The sequence below is a fragment of the Hetaerina americana genome, unplaced genomic scaffold (assembly GCF_022747635.1).
Source record: "Hetaerina americana unplaced genomic scaffold, ioHetAmer1.1.p SCAF_5, whole genome shotgun sequence".
Lineage (NCBI taxonomy): Eukaryota > Metazoa > Arthropoda > Insecta > Odonata > Calopterygidae > Hetaerina > Hetaerina americana.
This window is the reverse complement of record NW_027287095.1, coordinates 65,721,705-65,743,139: the sequence shown is the minus strand read 5'-3', so window position 1 is coordinate 65,743,139 and position 21,435 is coordinate 65,721,705. Positions and strand designations below refer to the sequence as shown.

The following is a 21,435-nucleotide window of genomic DNA, read 5'->3' as shown; positions in this document are numbered from 1 at the left end:
ACTTAACACTTTCTGGCTTCACTTCATGGAATTAAGTGATGTCCATATTAAAAACGTTTGTAATTGTAGTTGCAAAAAGGGGCTTGTAAAATAACGGGATTTTGTGGAAAATTAAAAACTCTTTTAATATGGACATGTGGTGCATGATTTAAAATTTGTTAAATTTTACATGGATTTTTATAGGGCTAATTATTTCATATAAAACACAATTCCTATCTATATTTCTTTAAGAAAAAAATAACATCAGAATTTCAAGAGCAGTGTGACAACAGTGTGCTGAGATAACTAATGAATCATGAAAACTTTCTGAAGAAACTTGATTCAGTAGTATGATGTCAGAAAAATAGATTTGTCATATTATAATTTTTGGTTAATACTTATTCAGTCACAATTGCTATGTATAATATACATGATTTCAAAATATGCATCGCTTCAGTTAAGAAGATGAAAAGAAAGATAATTTTAAAGTTAGCAATGAAGGAAAGTACTTGCAGGTACCCTAGTGGATGCACACACAATACACTACTACATTTTTAACTTATAAAATGCAATAATTTAGTCTAAAATTAAATATTTATTTCATGCTTACTTTTTATGCCCATAGATGTATATGACAGCAATCATTTCCAACAAGGCAACAAACACTAGTCCAATAGTGCCAGCAAAAGAATCAAATAACTTTAACCAGTATTCACCAGCACCAGTTGTAAATATAAGACCAACAAAGAAACAAATTATACACACTGCACCTGAAAGGAAAAAGTATGATCATGTCAGATTTAAATTCATTTTCACACTTGATATACATACTTCAAGCAATCCTTTAGATGTAACTTCAATTTTCAGTAAATAGAATAAACAACTATGAAAAAAATTGATATAAGAACTGTAAAAATTCTCAATATTTACTGATTTTTTTTCATTTGTCTTTACTTTCTCAATAAATATTCCAAATTATAATACAAACATAATTAAGTACGTCTCAATTATTACCCAATGTTTTCTTGTTAAAGAAACACACTCGTAGCATAGTATGTGAACTAACTTAAAGATAATTTCTAGAAATCAAAAGTAACATACCTGTAAGAAATTCTTTCCTGATCTTCCTGAAAATTTCTAGCTCAAATATGGTACACAGCATTCCTTCCAAAATTCCAATCTGTGACCCTAGACCCAATGCTAGTAACATAAGGAAGAAGATGACAGCCCAAAATGGTGCTCCGGGCAATTCAACAATAGCCTGTGTAAACACTATAAAAGCCAGTCCTGTTCCTTCTGCAGCCTGAATTGAACAAGGAAACAAACAAGAATTTTAGCAAGAGAGATTTTCTTCCAATAAATTTCATGATTTTCTATCTTATAGTTCCATGGTAATTGAAAGACATAAAAATATCCAAAATTTTGCGATGGTACTTTCAGTAATTTAATCACAAAATTAGAGTGAATAATTAGAAACTTCTATTAAGAAGTGCACTTGAACTTCTGAGGATACTTTCTCTTCAACCGATTATTCTTTTCATAGCTATGCATTACCTTCGATATTTAATCTGAAAAAGGCTTCAGGCAGAACTTAATTGCTAAGTTTTTGAAGTAGTTACTACTATAATTCATAAAAATGCATGCAGATGCCACATACATATATGAAAAGGAAGAGTACAAGGTTGGCATTGCAAATTGACATTCTTTTACCAAAAAGCCTGAGGAAAATTCTCCAAGAAAAAGTTGACTTAATAATACGCATACAACCTTTTATGAAGTGCATACTTAAAATCCTTATATTATATAAGTTTGAAATGCATTTGAAAATCGTTAATTTGCTCAAGTTCATGACATTTATTATTACTGGAATTCAATACAAAATAAAAGCCCATGATTAACTGACTCATTCTAATTTCAATAACATTCCATCTAGGGAAATTACTCAGGCTATTGAGAGCTGCTCGTTGAATGTAGAGAGAACTGCTCATGGGTCACATTTTGAAACCAGTTCCTTCACTCGTGGCAATTATTGATGGGTTTTGCATGGTGCTACACCTTGCCAAAGATTCCAAGTTAAAACCTGGAATGGGGCAGTGCCTTAAATCTCAGCCTTGTTATACAATATACGACCAGTTAGTTAAGGTCAGCTACTGTTCACAAAGCATTTCACTGGATGATAGGATATTGCAAAAAACTATTATTTCAAAAAACAAGTACCATATGTTCCCATCGATAATGTGTGCATTATCTATACGAAAATGTTCAAATGATCGAAAAAATGACGATGTGCGTTATGTAATTAAAATTGAAAAAAATCAAAACATAGACGTATTTTTACACACACACATCCGATATAGACGTATAAAGGTTTAACACACACTATATATAATTTTTACATGCACATATGTTGTGGGCGCGCATTATCAATGGGAAAATTCGGTAATTGGAACGTTTCAGGCGTAAGAAGGATTTTGAATATAATATATTTCCCAACTCCAGAATTGATATCTATCTTCTCTCCCAAATATTGATTTTCTGTCTGTACTGAAGTGTGCCTATTATATAATTTATATCCAATGAATTCTATGATTATTCTATGAGTTTAATATGACTCCTCTGTTGTTAATGTAGAGTTTTACATATTTTCAATGTGTTCTTACTTCAGTTACAGCTATGTACTAAAAGTTCAGGTTTTCCAATGTACTAAGTGGTGAGTGAATTTAGAAATACATAAAATAGAAATATAAAATATAAGAAGAACATATTGCTTTCAGCAATGAGATAACAAAGGACATGGCTCCTTGTTGAGTGACTTTCACCCTCAATTTGTGATAGCTACATGTCTTTAATGAATAAAGCTTAGAATGAACACCTAAACGTAAAAAGAATGGAAAAGACTATATAAATGGCAAATGAATCCCAGGTTATATGAACATGGTTATCTATAAGCAGTGTACTTCTGTACACAATGGTTGACAAATAAAAATTGAGTGCAGTAACCTATATTGAGGAAAAACTACTTTTTTTATGGATTTTGGTATTATGGTAGAAGATGTTTTACATGGATGCAACAGTTATGATATCACATTTCACTATTTGAGGCATGATACAAACAAATTGCCCAAATCTCACCGCTTTCGTTTTGGCACCTGGCATATAAATTCAAGCTTGGACTTTTAAGATATTTTTTTGGACTTCAAAATTTGACAAATGTGTATGAATGGTAGCATTCCCAATAGGCTCTAGGTTATTTAATGATTTTTACACCGGTTTACAATTAAAAAGTCATAAAAATACAATTCCTTATTTATTTTTTCATTTATGATCCCAGGAAGAAAACAGTTCCACTTTTAACTGAATTGACACTATTTTACAACTGTACATTAATAATTCCTGATAAATAAAGAAGTCTTGTGATAGGCATCTGTGGTATCTATATGTATCCAGAAATTTATGATATTATGTGGTAGATGATGAAAATTTTTAGATTATTTTAACACCATATCACAATTCAGGGAGCAAATATGACCAAAGCAGGAGTTGACATATGTGTGATTTTCTGATAGCTGGCAAGAGCTCAACCATTTGCCTAACTATATTGATTGGGAATTGAAAAAAATACCCAATTTGTACAAACCTATATCTGTTGGCTATTGCCCTATCTTTGAAAAGAAAGTAGGTGTTTGTTATGCCCCAAAAACAAAGCTATCTGGTCTCAAAAAAATAAAACAGAATGGTTTTACTCGGTTAAAAAAGTAAACTAAAAATTAGGGCTATCTTTAGCTTACCTTAGTTTCATTTTATGCGCTACATTGAGCCACTAAAAAGTGGGTCTCCAACTACAATTGGATTATTTGGAATGCCACCCACCTAATTAGGTATATGAAATTTTTAGATGTACCTAATTGAGGGTTAAAGCAGAAACGTGAGATTTAGCCAGATATTCACCACTATTGATGAAAAGATGTTAATCACAGAATCAATATTTTGAAAAATAAACACCTTATGAGATTCAGAAAACCTAAAATTGTGACAAATGTAAAAAATTATGATTTGGAGTAGTGCCTTCAATGCCTCTCACTGCATATGTTAATATGCACATTAGATTATACAATGCACTATGAAATACCAATGATTTCTCCACTGCTGAAGGAATTGGGATTCGACTGCTCTCAATAATGCCCTAATCATATTGAAAATTTCTTGTCATTCTTGCATTTTTTTTAAATTTTACAAAGAAATGCACCCAAAAGCAAAATACGTCAGGTTTAAGGCCATGTGACACTTCTGACACTCTAGTTTAATTATACCTGGTCTAATTCGTCCTGGAGATCACAAGTCTTCATACCATATGAAGCAGTTAAATTTGATGTTTCCACAGCAGCAAATGCTGCTTCATATACATCAGTTGTAACATTGGTCGAGTTGAGAAATCCATGGAGCTTTAATTTTCCCTTATTGCTGGAAATGTAGAAAATTCATTGTTTAATACATACATACAATAAATGCTCTGCAGACATTTTATTTTTGTTCACAAATCATATGTCATCTAAATAATTGAAACAATTCATTTCCTCATAAAATAAATCCATTATGCCCATTTAAATCTTTAAGGCATGCTTTTGCAAAAAAACAGTGTTTCTATCAGTGAATCAATTATATCCAATTTCCATAGAAACTCAGTACCTGTTGTTGCAACACTAATTATTTCTCCTCGTCTTCCTCTGTTCACGCATGAGATTTCATTAATCTAAAGCATTTTATACTGATAATTTCACACCACACTCACTGTTCTAAGCACTTGGTGACATTGGACATCGCCTTGAATCCCAGGATGGCAAATATCACAACAGATGCATAAATTGCTGTTAGTGCATTGGTAATGGAAACCAAGATTACATCCCGGACACAGTTATTATTTGGAGTATTGTAGCTTCCAAATGCAACCAAAGTTCCAAATGCCAACCCAAACGAGTAGAATACCTGTGTGGCTGCATCAAGCCAAACAGTTGGATCTGCCAGCTTTTCCACCTTAGATTGTTGAACAAAGGGAATTTTAAGAGATTAGAATTTTTGAGAAAAATCATTTCAAATTAAATACATTCAAAGTTGGTAAAATAAATTCCATGAAGCACATATGTCACACAAATTTTTTTTTAATGATAACAACATGGTCTGCATTAAGTACGAGCTCGTATATGTATGCTGTATCAGAAAATTTTCAAAACCAGTTTTTATTATTAAGACAGTCATAACTTTTTCGCTTTATCCTTCAAAACAGCTTGAACCTGTTAGCTATGGGACTTAATAATGTACATATATAACCGATACTTATTAGTTACCAAAGAGTACATCAAATACAAATTCCAATTTATAAGTAAATTTAGTTCAGTAGTTTTCTCTTGCTAACAACAGTGAAAGTAACAAACAAAATGAAATAAGGCGAGGTTGAAGGAATTAGAGTGGGAACAGTAATCAACAAAAATTTATACTGCAATTGCTGATAATTTGTAAATTATCAACAACTGCAGTAAAATATTTTTATTGACATCAAGGGCAAAAGTGGAAATAGCGGCGATAGATGTAGAATATTGTGAAGAGGCATATAAAGATGGATATGATTCGAAAGGAAGAAGTAGGAAAGGCAGTAAGATAATAACAATTACAATGCTATCTTCATTTTCTTTCCCCATTGATGACAAAATAGAGCCCAGACATTTATTAATTTCCTCACTATTAATTCACATCTGCAGTGTGCTCACTTCTAACTTTTGCTTCTGTTCCATGGCAACTCTATGGAAGAGATACAACCATAATTAAAGGAAGACCTCAGGCTCCATGACCTAACTTTTACATAACTTCATATTGATACAGCTGAAGCTCTAATAAGTGAATTACAATGATTGGTGACCACCACATATTGCATTTTATTGAAGTTGTATCATGTCCCATAGTGAAAAAATTTTTTTTAACTGGTTGGAAGAAATTATGCAAAACCTATGAGATTTCTAAGAGAATTTGTATTAGCAATGAATGTCATATGAGAGATTAAAATATAAAGCAAGGCAGAGGGAAACTAAATATGAAACAAGGGGAAATATTTACCTTTGGAGTGTACATGTGGATTAAGCCAGCTCCAGCTCCAGGTAAAGTTATCCCTCGTACAAAGAATATAGTGAGAACTATATATGGGAAAAGAGAGGTGAAGTAAACCACCTTTCCAGATGATTGTATCCCCTTCATGACGATGAAGTAAACAGTTATCCAGGCTAGAAGCAAGCAGAGTACTATCCACCACTTGATATTTCCCGGTTCATCCATTGATGGAGACACATCAAGCGTGGTACGATACCAGAAGTAAGAAGTCTCTGAAGACATTTCACATTCTTCAACAGGGATCATATTTGATGTCCCATTCTCCGGAACTAGAGGACAGTCTCCCCATGGGAGTGGACTCTGTTGTGTAAAAATATTTTTTAAACTTATCAGAAACAATATGACAGGTGAAATTTTTACAACGATCAGTGAAATTCCATTCTTCTCAGGAGTTTTGAAGTTGATTATAAAATAGAAGTGAAAAAATTGATAATTTTCTTATACAAGAGCATGAAATAAAAAAAATATCACAGGCTAAATTATATGCATGCTCATAACAGATGTAAATTAAAACTTGAGTTTAAATTGATGCCTATGAAACAATTAACTGAAGAAAATTAAGTCTTACTATTGACTTTTTTCTTACAGAAATGTAACAGGAGAGGTTGTACTTATATATTCCTGTAGGGCATAAATGTAGTTTTATTACTTACATAGATGAGATATTTACCAATTATTTTTTACATCATCATCGTGTGCAAGAAGCTATTGGCATCGTCAATTCATATCATCAAATTCTGACATGTAATTAACAAATTCTTGAAAATATTGACTACTTTTAGAAGCCGCGGTTAAGAAGATTAAGAGTCACGGAGACATGAAAGTTGCATTGAATGAAGCATAGCAAGGGAGATCTCTCAACTGGAGCCGTTATTAAATGACATGTCAAGAATGAAGTGCTCGCAATAGTTTTAACATTTTCCACAAGGTACCTTATTTACAGGCATTAATTATGACAGGCATATTTTATATATGGCAATGCTATAGAATCACTGATGTAATGAGAGGCACATTATTACCTTATGCTCTTTGGCTGCACAAATTTACGATTTTAGATATGTGACATTACACATGTTTACTCAGAGAGGATGCTAGTGCAATGAACTATGACGAAATGAAAAGACAGTCCAGTAAACAGAATAGATCGGAGAGCCAATTCTATCCTCAGATTGATTACCTATTGTCTCAATTTGAACATCATACAAGTAATTTTACATTTTAAGACAATCTTTTCCTTAGTTTTAAGAATACAATCTTTCCGTAAATATCAAAGTTAAGGGTAGATCACATAAAAGGATCATTAGAGAAATTTGGGACTCCAGAAACTAGGCTATTTTTTATGGACCTTTCTCCTGCCATAAAAATGGGGCCCTCAAAATGTCAAACACAAAACCTGTTAGAGGGTCATTTTATTGGAAATGAGAACTTGTAGCCAATTTTAATTCAGTTGGGAGACCTGGAAGCTAATCCATTTTGACTTTTTAGCCACATAATTTTATTCCATCCACCTAATTCTAACTTCTTTCATATAAGTAACTTGTAGACGAGGCTTAGCACTTTTATAATGCATATTTTGTGCCACCTACACTTTGGTGAAATACATCAATATGGAGAACATGAATGAAGATCAAACCAATAAGCCACATTGAGGCCGGAGGGAATGTGATAGTCAGATAAAGAATGCTGGTTTTGACATTTCTACTTTCCACATACAGCTCTAAAGCAGAACTATTGAAGGACATCCATTTAAGTTTATTTTTCAATTGAAATTTTGAGTTTGAACAATTGATTCCTCAGGGTTGTGACAAGTTTGTGTAAGTGAGAAATGATATGATGCACATATGTGTCGCTTGTCTTCCAGACTCCATTTCAGCTTCAAAAATTTGATCACAATTCTACAACTCATATCTGACTACGAATTGCTTACCAACTCAATCTTTCCCCAAGTGAATCTCTAGGCACAAATCATGCTCTGCATCAGAATCTCACTCATTTCACCGCTTGCCAAAATAGCAACCAAATACTAAGAACAACTTAATATTTTCTCTAAATGTTAACTTCAAATGAGTTCCACAATTCATATGACAAGAAGACCCTCATGATGAAAATGCTTGGTTTGTATTTATACTGGAGATACCTGAGAACAGAAAATGCTTAACTGTAGATTTAGTTAAACATCTCCAAATTGAATATACTTGAATTGGCATTATTCATTCATTAATTTTATCATTACTTAATGCTTTTAAACTTTTGAACAGAAAAAGCTATCAACTGAAAATGCAGTAAACATTTTGCAGGGAAATTTAAATGGAATAAATAAAAAAATGGGCAAAGCAACCTTAATGTTTAATCATGGGTAGCAATTGGAGTCATTTGAATGAGAAAAAACTGGGCTAACTAAGCTCTGAAAAAAATTGGAAAATATAGAAAATTCCTTTGAAAATTAGTGCAATTTTAAGCTATATACTCATAATTCAAAATTCTCTGCGGGGAACTTACCAACTACAATGCCTTTTCAATGAAAATTAAAGTGCACACAATGAATAGGTTAATTTTTCTGAAATTTCTCTAATTTTTAATTGATCATCTAGGACCTATGTAGCACGTCATGCTAATGCTATCCAGAATCTAAGTTGATCTATCGAAATTTACTTTTAGTAAACATATTTGACATTTAGGAAGAATACTGAAAAATTACTTCAGCCAAAAATAAATAGATGCAGTGAGTGAAGCATCTACCTGTCCAGGGTATAAACTTCTTAGTTTTCAAATTAACATACATTGATTGCAAAGTTTTGCAATTAATGAAGGCAATAAGTACCTAGTAAGTGAATGTGAATCAGATTGGATAGCAAGGATTGCAAATATATAATTTACAGCTCTCTTCAACAATAATATTTACTGGTTAAAACTGTTCAGTAAGGGTTCATTTGATTAGCCATACTTTTGAAAGCATAAAATGATTTAATCATATCTAATTTTTTTCATCACACCTATTACAAATGAAAGAGCTATGCCATTCACGATCCTACCTGGAAAACGTTTGCAATAGGTGGATATTAAGCGGCAACAATCAGTCCCCGTGATCATTGTCGTATGAAAAAGAAGCACACCTGAAATGAGTTGAAGAGGTAGTAGAAGCACCAGGTGATGATGACATTGTAGTAGAGTGCAACAAAGAAAGTCACTATGCAAGAGGAAATACCAATGCCACCAAGCCATGGGTGAATGGTGTTCCATACTCCCAGTGAACCCATGCGCATCCTCTGCCCAATGCCTAGTTCAACCAGGAACAGTGGGATGCCTTCTAGGATGAGCATCACTCCATATGGTATAAGGAAAGCACCTGGAACGGAAAGAGGAGGAACAAGGTCGGTCATCTTATATCAAAACAAGCCATAAACATTTAGGTTGGAAACACTAGGCAGAGTGCTGGGAGCTAAGACTCAAATTCTTTTGGTTTGCATACAATATGAATGCAAATTTCCAGCGGGAGATATATATACATACATATATATATATATATATATATATATATATATATATATACACACACACACACATATATATGCAGGTTAGTAAGATTTGCTAGTAACCAGCTGGCTTTGGAATAAACTGGCAGAATGCAGCTGGATTTATCCCATAAGTTTCAAGTGAATGACTAGACTATTTGGATAAGCTGCTCAAATTCGATGAATTTACCAACCAGCACTATTTTGTTTTAGTCAGAATAAAAATAACATCAACTCATTTTTATCAATGAGGGCCACTACAACTTTGCTAAACAAAAATGAACATTTTTTCTTTCAACAGTGGTAGAAGTCCTATTTTTTCACATTTGGACAGTCATAATGAATGTGACTAAACAAAGCATGTGAAAATGGTGGCAAGTTTAGGAAACTGGCTCATCAGAAGATGGTTTGCTTCGATGTGTAGATTTTTTTGTTGACCTCCAAAACGAAATGGTAATATGCAATTAGAAGGAAATTACGCAATCCTGTTTGTGAAATGGTATTATTTAACCTTATCCGAAAATCCTGGGAGAAATACCAAACTTACATACGTCCATTAGTCTGCTTCAGTACCATTTGAAGGATTCAAAGTAAGGTAACGATATGATACAACTGGTGGCAGTAAAATTCAAAAGACATTGTATTGTGTCCATCGTAAATTTGAGGAATAAATCAATATTTTTGCATAGATATGTTGGAGTGTGAATTTAGTTACAATGCAAAGTCTACATTAAACGGTAGGCTACCAAGTATCGTTCAAATTGCAATCCGCTTAGCGCGCGATCATAGAGCCTACGCGCAAAGAATTGTATTTCACGCGTGAAGCATGAATGAATTCATTCTGGCTTCGCTATATGGATTTCGCAAACCCACCGCGCACAAGCGCGTGTTGCATAATGTCTCATGTGGAATCGTTCTGTGGGTAGCAATCAATGACTTTTCAATATTTCTGACGGTGCTCTTAAAATTATTCAAAGATTTTCCTTTCACATTGGCGAAATCAGTATTATTGTTGACTTCGTACGGGCATGAGCAAGTGGAGCTCCGAATCAACATTCCTTTTGAAATTTATAGACTCCCCAACAAACCATCTTATAGACGGGCTACAGAGAGGAACAGGCTCTCCAAAAACTTGGTGTCATCACATTTGCCCCTGCTAACGATTTATTCAGCGAAAGCTAAATTTTTGTGCATTGTCGAGTCGTTGTTGCCGTAAGCGAACTGAACATGGTTCAAACTGTAGGCACCTGCCATTGACACATCACTAAAGTCAAATCAATGAAACTTGTGCCACAGATGCATAGCATATTAAACTAATAATACAACAAAATTAAAATTTTGCACAATATATCAGGCGAATGCAAAAAATTCGATCACACTTTATTTAACAGCCTCTAGCATTTTCTAAAAAATAGCATGCGATTCATAAAATATAAATTGCTATTCTTATTCCCGTTTGGAGGACTCCTTCATGGGCGTAAACAACTTTTATTAATATAGCATGTACGCATCTTCACCATTCCAATCTTATAGCAATCCAACAAAATATTAGAATTTGTTGGAAACAAAAAGTTTAGAAAACAGAAATGGAAAATATTAGCCACCTGATCCGATGAATGAGAAAAAAAGCGAAATTTTCGTTTAATAATTCATCTTCGATTTAATAATTTATTTTCATTTTCATTTCATACACGCTCGGTAAAATAGAAATAAATCCTACCACACCCATGTCGTCATAACGAATTTTTTCAAACACGTTATCAGGTATGTTATGGTACCTATACTGTGAATTGCAGCACCCCATTTTTTGTCTTAAAACACAGCTGAGGAAAGTATACTTTTTTTAACAAATCTATGCAAGGGACACAATCAATCCAGCTCCTTCAGAAGTTAATGCCCCATTCAAAGGGACAAGGGGCATTCCTAAGAGACTTCTTCCAAATAGTACCACTGACTAAGGGGCTGACAATGAATCTTGCTTGAGTCTGCGGAGTGTAAACTCGGAGACATCATCGTTAGTCACGGCGCCAACGCCCTCTATTTGTGGAGCATTTAAACGGCTGCGGCGCCGAGTAAATGCCATCTGGTGTCGCGCTCTCGAGGCGGAATTTAGAAAGAGGAGTAGGCGAGAGAGATGATGGGAGTGGGGGAGAGCTGAATCGGTAGGGGGTGAGGCTGTGGTGGTCGGGGTGGGAAGACTGAGGGTTGGGGAGCCGACATGTTTGGCGGCGGAAGGCTTCGGATACGGCGTGAGGTACGGGGGCTCCGAGAAGAGGGGGGCAGATAGTCGGGTGGTATGGGGAAAGGGCGGGGGTGTGGGGCCGACGGCGGTGCGAATGGGGAGTGTGGGATGAGACTTCGACGAAGAAACAGCGGAATATTCCACTGCCGACTTCAGCGCCTTCTCCCGAGTACTCCGGCGTCGGGAGGGGTTTGGGGAGTGCGGCGGGGGGTCGGGGGCGGTGGAAAAGGCGAGGAGACGGATGCGCGGAGGATCGGGGAAGGGGTCTGTGTGGGGAAGAAAGCCGAGTTGGGGGTTGGCATGTGTGTGTATGCTGGAGGTGAGGGAATGAGAGGATGAGTGGGAGAAAGAGAGAAAGAATGGGATGAGAGAACTGGTCCCAAAAAATGTTTCGGAGGGCATATGTTTATGCAAATATCTTTATTTCCGTACACAAATGGAATGGGGCGGAGGAATATAGCAGAGGAGGGGATGGAAAGGAAGAAGGAACGTTAGGGAGGAGCGTTAACGCATTTTGGCGCTACGACTTATTTGCGCAAAATTCAGAACGGAAATGCACAGGTCCACTACTCTCACGGCGAATGCCGGTGTTCGTCAGTGAACCCAAGTCCGCCGTGGCCGCCACCGGTGTCCGTCGAAAGTTTCTTCTCATACGCCGAATGCAGAACCGCTAACGATATCTAATTACTACTTCTCGTCAACGCCTTGTCACTGCTACCGCTGCGTTAAGACATTCTATATTGTCCGCTGGCAGTCACAGGAAAAATAACTAAACAAGGCATTTCACGAATGGGTTTATTTTTGCAGGGAAATGCAGCGATGGCTACGAACAATGTTCAAAGTACCCAGCAGTCTTGATGATATATTTTCGACAGATGTCTAAAAAGCTAAGAGAGAAAGAGAAAAGAGTTAAAGCAAAGAAATATTCCATTCAAAATGGCACAATCAAATGAGTATGTAAAGACTGAAGTTAGTATGTTCGAGGATATCATTCCCTAGAGAGAGAAATTTGGAGGGTACAAAAAAACCGCTATATGTTGATTAGAGTTACGCAGACGGCAAAGAATGCGAAATAATCCGCACATGAAACGTAACAGACTTCATTACTACGGAAAAAAGTCTGCCTTCCTGCTACCGCGAGGAATGATTTCGCATTTGTTATCCAACGGGATCGAAAAAAAAGGCTTTCAAATTTACCATCGCAAAGTGATCTCACAGGTCTAAGGGCAGGGCCTTGTATTTTAAACAAATCTTACTTTTGAACCGTAGAATTTGTCTGCGACCTCAACGTTAATTTGGAATACCTCAATGTGGGCGGAATAATAACACACCCATATGCAAGAGGCATATTTAAAAAATTATTAATGCGGATATCCAGCAGCACGCACATCAATTAATATTTCAATACTGACATAACTCTTTGGTAATTCCAAAATTTCATTCTAAAATTACATTCCGCAATGTAACCGCATCATACCAAATCTCAGACTGCTTCTTTCTAATAATACTTATTTACTCCTTGATCAAAAAGTTCCCGGAATAACCACCGTGTGGCGCTCCCATCGTTCCGATTTGAGTTCTGTTTTTTTTGTTAAATTGGTACATCTGTTGTTGATATTCCCTTTAAATCTTAGTGTCATAACTTGACATTTGCAAAAGTTACGTAGCCAAGAGTACATCTATCTCTGTGTGTGTTGGCGATTTTTTACAATTTCAGAAATGGATTTAAATTTGCAACAACGAACTTGTATTAAATTTTGCGTAAAAAACGGATTTAGTGGCGCACGGACGTTGGAAATGTTGGAAAAGTGTTTCGGCAACGATTCTCTAAAAAAAACGGTCGTTTACCAGTGGCACGAGCGGTTCAGAAGTGGTCGTGAGTCAATCGAAGATGATGAACGCAGTGGCAGACCATCGACATCGAAAGTCGATGAAAAAATTGATAAAGTAAAAGAAATGCTGGTCAATAACCGCAAATTAACCATCAGAGAAATAGCGGAGGACTTGAACATTGCCTATGGATCCGCCCAAGACATTGTGGTTAATGATTTGGGTTTCCGTCGTGTAGCAGCAAAGTTGGTGCCAAAAGACCTCAATTTCATGCAAAAAAGAGACCGTGTTGACGTCGCAAAAGACATGATTTGCGAGGCTGAATCCGATCCCACATTCATCAAAAGGATCATTACTGGAGACGAGACGTGGGTTTATGAGTACGACACGCAATCCAGACATCAGGCAAGTGAATGGCGTTCACCAAATGAGCCGAGACCAAAAAAACCACGTCGTTTTCAGTCAAAAAAGAAGGCAATGCTGACGGTTTTCATGGATTACAACGGTGTAGTGCATCATGAATTTTTGCCAGAAGGCCAGACAGTAAACAAAGAGTATTATTTGGGCGTTATGAGACGTTTGCGTGAAGCAATTCGCCGAAAGAGACCAGAAATGTGGGCAGAAAACTGGTGGATTTTGCACCATGATAACGCACCGTCGCACAGTGCTATCATTATTCGTAATTTTTTGACGAAAAATGCAACAAATACCATCCAACAGCCACCGAATTCACCTGATTTGGCTCCCTGTGACTTCTTTCTGTTCAATCGAGTTAAAAAACCATTACGGGGAACGCGTTTTAGCAGCCGAGAGGAAGTAATGGAAAAATCGCAGGAAGCACTGATGGACATACCGAAAACCGAATATAAAAAATGTTTCGAGGATTGGATCAAGCGCTGGCATAAGTGTGTTGCAGTCGATGGGGATTACTTTGAAGGGGACAATATAGATTTAGATGAATAAACTTGTATTTTTAATTTTCTGAATAAATTCCGGGAAATTTTTGATCAAGGTAGTATACCTTTATATTCTCAACATTTAATTTATTCTTTATACACGCATCATATTCGGATAAAGCCGGATACTTCTACAAGTTATAGACGAACGAAAGGCTTCCCAAATTGCCCACAGTAGTTCCGTGTTTCGGTTCTTATGGCAATCACTGTTACGAACGTTCACTTTAGGCCTTATTACTTCTTTATATAGTATAGACACACTCGGTACGTAGAAAATGCCAATCTATGAAAGGATACGTTTAGTTTCGTCCGCATGATAATCAATAAGCGACCAATATCACGTTGATATTTCTCCATTCCCATGAGTATAAGTAAAAAATTAATAGATAAAGCTATTTCAAAGACAAATGAGCAGAGCAAGTTCGTAATTAATACCCAGGAGTATATCTGGGAAATAAGATTTGAAATCGGCAATGTGAACGGAGGGCATGATCCCACCAAATCATTTCACTAATTCAGCCGTTTTTCTTCATTTTAGCACAAGAGCTCTCGTACTCTCATACTTGTAAATCTCCGAACAATATACGGAATAGGAGATTCGGTTTCGAATGTGGCATATGTAAACAAAATGGAGGACAATGCTCCATAATAAGAGCATGAAAACAGAAAACATCGGCATGAGTGCGAAGATTTGGGAACGGAAAATCCGAGGAGCCCTTACATAAATTTGCCATGAGAGAATTTTGGGGTCAAATCTTTATCTTTTGCGGGCTCGGGCCCAAGTAAGTTCTCCCCCAGGAAACTGCCATTTCCCGCATTTGGAGTCATAGACTCAGTGGACTGCGAGGGCCATGCTTGGAACGGGGATTCTTCCCGAGCTCCAGAGAAGGGGAAGCTGAAAACGTAAATCGGCTCCGAATCGCAGAAGACTTTTCGTGAGACCAATCTTTGGACAAAAACTTTTACAGAGCCAGAACAAGCTCACCAAAATGTTCAAGAACGGAATATTTGTTACCTTGTCTAGATCAAAATAAATTCAGGGGAAATGAAGGCTGAGGTAACTACGCCGTGGGGCATTCGCTGGATAAATCAAGACCTTTTATCCAGCCCGTTTTGGACGAAATTAAGAGAAACAAAAATAGAATCTCTAACCTTGAATGATGTCCAGAGGGACAAGATATAGGCCCGCTCGCATCACGAGTAACAGTGAAACATCCACGCCTTCACTCTATCTCAGGAACCCACCCATAGCCGCCAAGAAAATGCATCAAAATGCCACTTTTGGCACACTAGCCTTTGGTTTTCTTTCCAACGGCTGAGGCCTTGAACCTTCAAGAAATTTGCGGTCACTTATTAGCGGAAGCCTCACGTGTCACGCGCATTTCACAGTTTTTGCCCTTGGAAGCCCAACTCCGTCTGGTCGAATAATTAAATTCACACCTCATTAAAGCAATGCATCTTTCCATGAAGTCGAGCTAATGCTTTATGCGCATTAAATCCATTACTTAAAATTTCAAGGAATCCAAAAATCATGGAGATATTATTTACATTATTACAGAACTTTATCAGTAACGGTAACTGCCGGAGAACTACACTAAACTAAATTTGAGTACGCCAATGACAATAAGGCTAAGTATGTCATCTCTCCCTTCAAATCTGGGGATGACTTCGCGGTATTGAGGTTGGTATCACTTAGTTACTAGTCATAGTTACCTAGTTATAATCTACGATACTCCATTAATATCAGAAGCACAAAAGTAATTCAACCAAGGTATTGTACTAAGCCTAAAAATATTAAACCGAAGCGCTTCACAAGCCCAATGAGATTAAAGGAATCCGTCAATATGTATCGGGACTGTATAATTCTGAAATAAACGAGACAGAAATGACGAACAGGTCAAAATAGCAGAGGTTCGAACGAAATCAAAGAAGGGCCGTGATCGCAGCCGGAAGCTCTTGGACCGTCTTCGAATCCCACCCGTAGCGACTGTCCCTCTAATTCTAAGAATACTCAACCCCATCCGCTGCATTCTACAGGTCCAAGACATCCGCATCCGTCGAAAATTGCATAACTCAAGACTTCTAGGACCTTTCGATTCTTAGGATCATCCACACAGGCACAATTATGGTGACAAAACGGATATGGTGTTTTTATTAAATGTAATTGAATTCCACGAAGCGAGTAATAACACAACTACGTGACGATATTTGATGACATTGTCAATCTTTAATGAATTTCGTAATCTTAAAATGGAACTTCATTATGCTCTTCCGCAAGCCGTCTAATTTTTTCCAAACATTATCAATTCCTCAGCAAAATAACTTGCGGCACTTCAACTATCTTTGATTGTCGGCTTTGTAGCGGTTCGCTGAGGCGTTCAACGATGTTATTAAGTGGGTATGCTCGGCTCACTCAAAAATGCTCCACACACGCATCTCACCTTGAAACCCACTTCAAACACACGAGTTTTATTTTAACTTCAAATTTGCTTAGTATAGTTTCACTCATTGAACAGGAATGAGCATAAGCAAAATTGTTGCTTGTTTCATCATTTCGCCTCTTCATGTTGTGTCATGACTTCAGAACTTCGAACATAAAAAACTCGAATCTACAACTCTCGAAATTTCGGACAGTAGGGAACACCAAGATTATATCAAAAGAATTGAATTATTCGAGTCATCAAATTCTAAAGGTCACCCTATTATGCAACGTATTCAATTTCCTTCATGGACGGCAAAAAGGTTGACGCCAAAAGAGCAGAATTGAAATTGAGGACCTGTGTTTTACTCCAATAATAATTACCAGCAACATTCGGCGTCTTTATTGGAGTCCCGACGAAAAAAGTACAACAAACAATTTTTACATTTTAAGCAGTGCAATTATTATAATCCCATGAACGATGCTGAAGTGTATTCCAAAACTCTAACCTATGATGTTTGAACCCCACTTTTCGTTTAAAAACCGCGCCTTTTCACTTAACAATGCGATGTCACCACCGGGGGTGTATATTCACCGATGAATACATATTTCACCCATATCCATACAGTTACCCTGCAAGCCAATGTAAGGGATATGGTAGAAGGTAGGGAGCCAGCTTTACGTACAGGCAGAACTATTAGTTCAAACATGCGAGGAAGTGATCCAACAGACAATTATAACACCATTGGCATATTTAAGAGATCCAATAGCGCAATAAATAAAGGGATTTATGATTGGCGATACGTTTTTAGGCAAGGAAAAATAATTTTTAGATCGAGAAGACATCAAAGTAGCTAAAAAGGCATATTATAACACACGATAGATAGAAATGAACATCAGGTTTCAGCGATCAGTTGGCTGTTGCTAAGATTGCAGCGGACCATCTTTTGTACTCAGTTCGCGTGCACGAAAAGTTCCAAGATGCTTTCGGTAAATTTAGAAATAGCCAACACCATCAAGTTTTGACTAGATACTCAACGCGTTCGAGACGCTCTAAAATTGGCTCATTCAACATTCCTAAAAAAGGTCAATAACGGGAAAATCTAGCGAATCAATTGTCAATAGCACTCCAGTATTTTTGCCTAGCATCGGTGTATATTTTATTCACTAAGGTAATACACCACTTAGAAAGGCACAACGAGTTGGCAGGCCTCCAGCGAATTTTTAGACAAGGAAAACCTTGCCCGACCAATACTTTTTAAACCCAAGATATTTTTAAGCGTGGAGAAGGAAGAATCGGATCGATGTCAAATCTGCTCGATGTGATTTTTTTTATGAAAACAAATATGATATCTCACACCCTTGGATATTCCATAATAAATCTACCGTAATAATTTCAATGGTACTGCAATTATTTCACGATTCAACTCAACACTTAATATGTAAATGATGGCACGTAGTGAGATCGCCAATCATCATCTGTTTGTTTGACCGCATTAAATATTAGAAATCAAAATGCAGCATACTTTAAAGTCACTCAAATTCTTAATGTGCGGCAAATAAATAAATGAATGATATCTCATCTATCACTTACCCTGAAATCAGCCACAAGAGCGCATGGTATGGAGCGTTAGGCCATCGGCCATTTGCGTTATAACGATCTGCCGGACCTACCTTTAGAGCCCTGTAGAAGATAATAGACCCAGCCATCGAGATGTCGGCGAAGATAGAAAATCTTACCCGGTGGACGACCCGAGAGGAATTAACTCAGAATCTACACCTTATTATGCGAGCCGCCTATATTACGTGATTGTTGGTAAACACTACAACCACCTCATTCCTTTGTCAACAATATATGATAATTGATACCTAATGTTTAACTGATGAATGATGGCTACGCATCTAACTAAAGTTTAAATCAGGGCAGCACATCATTAGTGCTGCCGCATAGGTTATTAGTGCAGTGCATCCATCAAAGATTGGAAGAGAGAGGGACATTTAAGAATTAACATTTACCTGGCCAAGTATAGATAATTGTTCAGGCAAAAATGTGTTCATTTTCAAATACCTAAAAAAAACACTTATTACTTCGTGATATATAGGTTCACATAAGATAATATTCTTCCAGAAGTTCCGTAACAGCACTGTCGATCGTTTTTTTTTAAGTTTTTCATCCAGTCCTCGCATATCGTAAAGAAATACTTAAACATACCATAAAAGTGGAAAGACCTTCAATAAAGTCAGAAAATGGTATTTTGATGCCATAAATGGTAAACTTGCAGCTGTGGGGAAGTGGTGCAGTTTCCAATGCTCACTATAATTTTTTTCCACAAATTGAACGTCGAGTCCTCTGCAGAGAATATCCTACTCTAAGAAAGAGGATTTATGTCTTATAATAAGGCAAAAAAGTGACAATATTAGTTATACGCATTTGAAAACACACAAACGTTTCTAGTGCAATGATGAAAACGATATTCGATTGGAATGTCTGGTTTTTGTGGGGTCCTGTGACGAAACCAAACAAATGAATGAGGCTGAGTCGTACGCTATGGATGTAAAAAGACCAGATAAAAGCGTCCCTTCCATTCAATGCGGATTTTATAACGCCTGAATCACCGGGGAGTGGCCGGCACGGCATAGCGGTCTTCCCTTATAGAGTAAGCCGCCAAATACGAACGAGGAGGGCTGAGAAGAAAAAGCTATTCCGAGACGAAGCTCTCAAAGGTAGCCTTCAACTGAATTCCCGATGGCTGAGACATACTATGATAACTATCCCTCTGACTCTAATGTGAGTCAAATATGACTTCCAGACCGAAGCCAACGGATCTGCAAACCTATTACGGATATAATTTTAGAATGTCAAAAAACGTAAAATGATCACAGAAACTTAAAATACCAAAACAAGAATAATACAGTATAAAGTAAACACGTCATTAGTCTCTTGGCTGTTGAACTTATCCTGCCAGTTACAATTATGTTCGAAGCTACCTACTGCGATGAAATCAATTTAGATAGGAGGCTCTTGCTCTAAGGGGACATTGGGAATAGATCTTTAAGGCAAAACTATTTTAAAAATTTAGTATACGAATGGGCTAAGAGCACAATCAGCATAGCGTACAAATACGGTGACACATTTAGGAACAGACAACCAGGGGATCAGCTAGCCTTGGAGCATTATGAGTTAGGGTCATTAATAAAATCTAATAATTAGAAATAGACCTATTTTATTTTTTTTAAGGTAATCTACCGGTTAAGGTAGGTTTTCGGATGGACACAACTACCAAACAAATATTTTATTACTCCTAACAAAACACAAAATCCATCATCCTACTCTATATCAGGTCCCTCTTCATCTCTGAGTACTTTCTTCCTCCCTTCATCCCGTCCAACATCCCTATCCTGTTCCTTCCCTTTCCTCTTTTGCCCAACATTCTACCCTCTATCACAGTCTTCAACATCCCACTGTCGGTCAACACCCCCTTCATCCACTTTTCCTGCCTCCATAGGATTGCTCCCAACAAACCCCTCTCTTCGCCCACCATACCAAGTACTTCCTCATTTGTTTTCTTCTCTGTCCATTTCACCTTCTCCATTCTTCTCCACACCCACATTTCAAAAGCCTCCAGTCTACGTCTATCCTCCTGCTTCAATGACCACGTTTCCGCGCCGTACATAGCTACGCTCCATATCAAAGTTTTTACGAGTCTTTTCTTAACATCCTTACTCAGAGTCCCCGTCATCAACTCCCTCCTCCTTGTGAAAGCCTCTTTGCCTAGCGCAATTCTTCTCCTTACGTCCCTACTACTTTGACCGTGTTGGTCCAAAACACTACCGAGATACGTAAACTGTTCTACCTGCTCTAGTTTTTGCCCTCCTATTTTAATGTTAAGCTTGGCCTTTTTCTTTCTAGAAAATCGCATAACCTTTCTTTTCTTAATATTGATTCTCATCCCATACCTGTCGCACTGAATTTCCAATTCACTCAGCAATGCTTGCAGCCCCTTGACTGACTGACAAACTAAAGCTTGGTCATCAGCAAACCTAACTGATTTTACGAATTCCCCGCCCACTTTCATTCCTACCTCGAGTTCTTCCCATGCCTCTTTGATCATTTCCTCTGCATACAGGTTGAACAGCAACGGTGATAATGGGCAACCCTGCCTTACACCCCTTCCTAATACTGCCCATCCTGACTCCCCGTTCCCCACTCGCACCTGAGCAGTCTGAGACATGTACAGGTTGCGGATTAGCCTCCTTTCCCTCCAATCTATTCCTATTTTCTGCAATATACTCATTAGTTTTTCCCAATTCACTCTATCAAACGCTTTTTCGAAATCTACG

The 21,435-nt window shown here is 37.1% G+C and overlaps 1 protein-coding gene across 2 annotated transcripts in view; it reads right to left on the bottom strand.

Moving 5' to 3' along the window:
* Positions 1–21,435, bottom strand: part of LOC139693448 (sodium-dependent neutral amino acid transporter B(0)AT3) — a 142,231-nt gene that overhangs the window by 15,195 nt on the left and 105,601 nt on the right. For both annotated transcript variants that reach the window (XR_011702049.1, XM_071591607.1), the window contains exons 2-7: positions 9,249–9,481; positions 6,085–6,435; positions 4,769–5,010; positions 4,290–4,440; positions 1,081–1,282; positions 590–749 (exon numbers count right to left, since the gene is read on the bottom strand). Coding sequence is in view for 1 of the 2 variants with exons in the window: in XM_071591607.1 (XP_071447708.1) it covers positions 590–749; positions 1,081–1,282; positions 4,290–4,440; positions 4,769–5,010; positions 6,085–6,435; positions 9,249–9,481 (1,339 nt within the window). In the remaining variant the exon portion in view is untranslated. The remainder of the gene's footprint in view (positions 1–589; positions 750–1,080; positions 1,283–4,289; positions 4,441–4,768; positions 5,011–6,084; positions 6,436–9,248; positions 9,482–21,435) is intronic.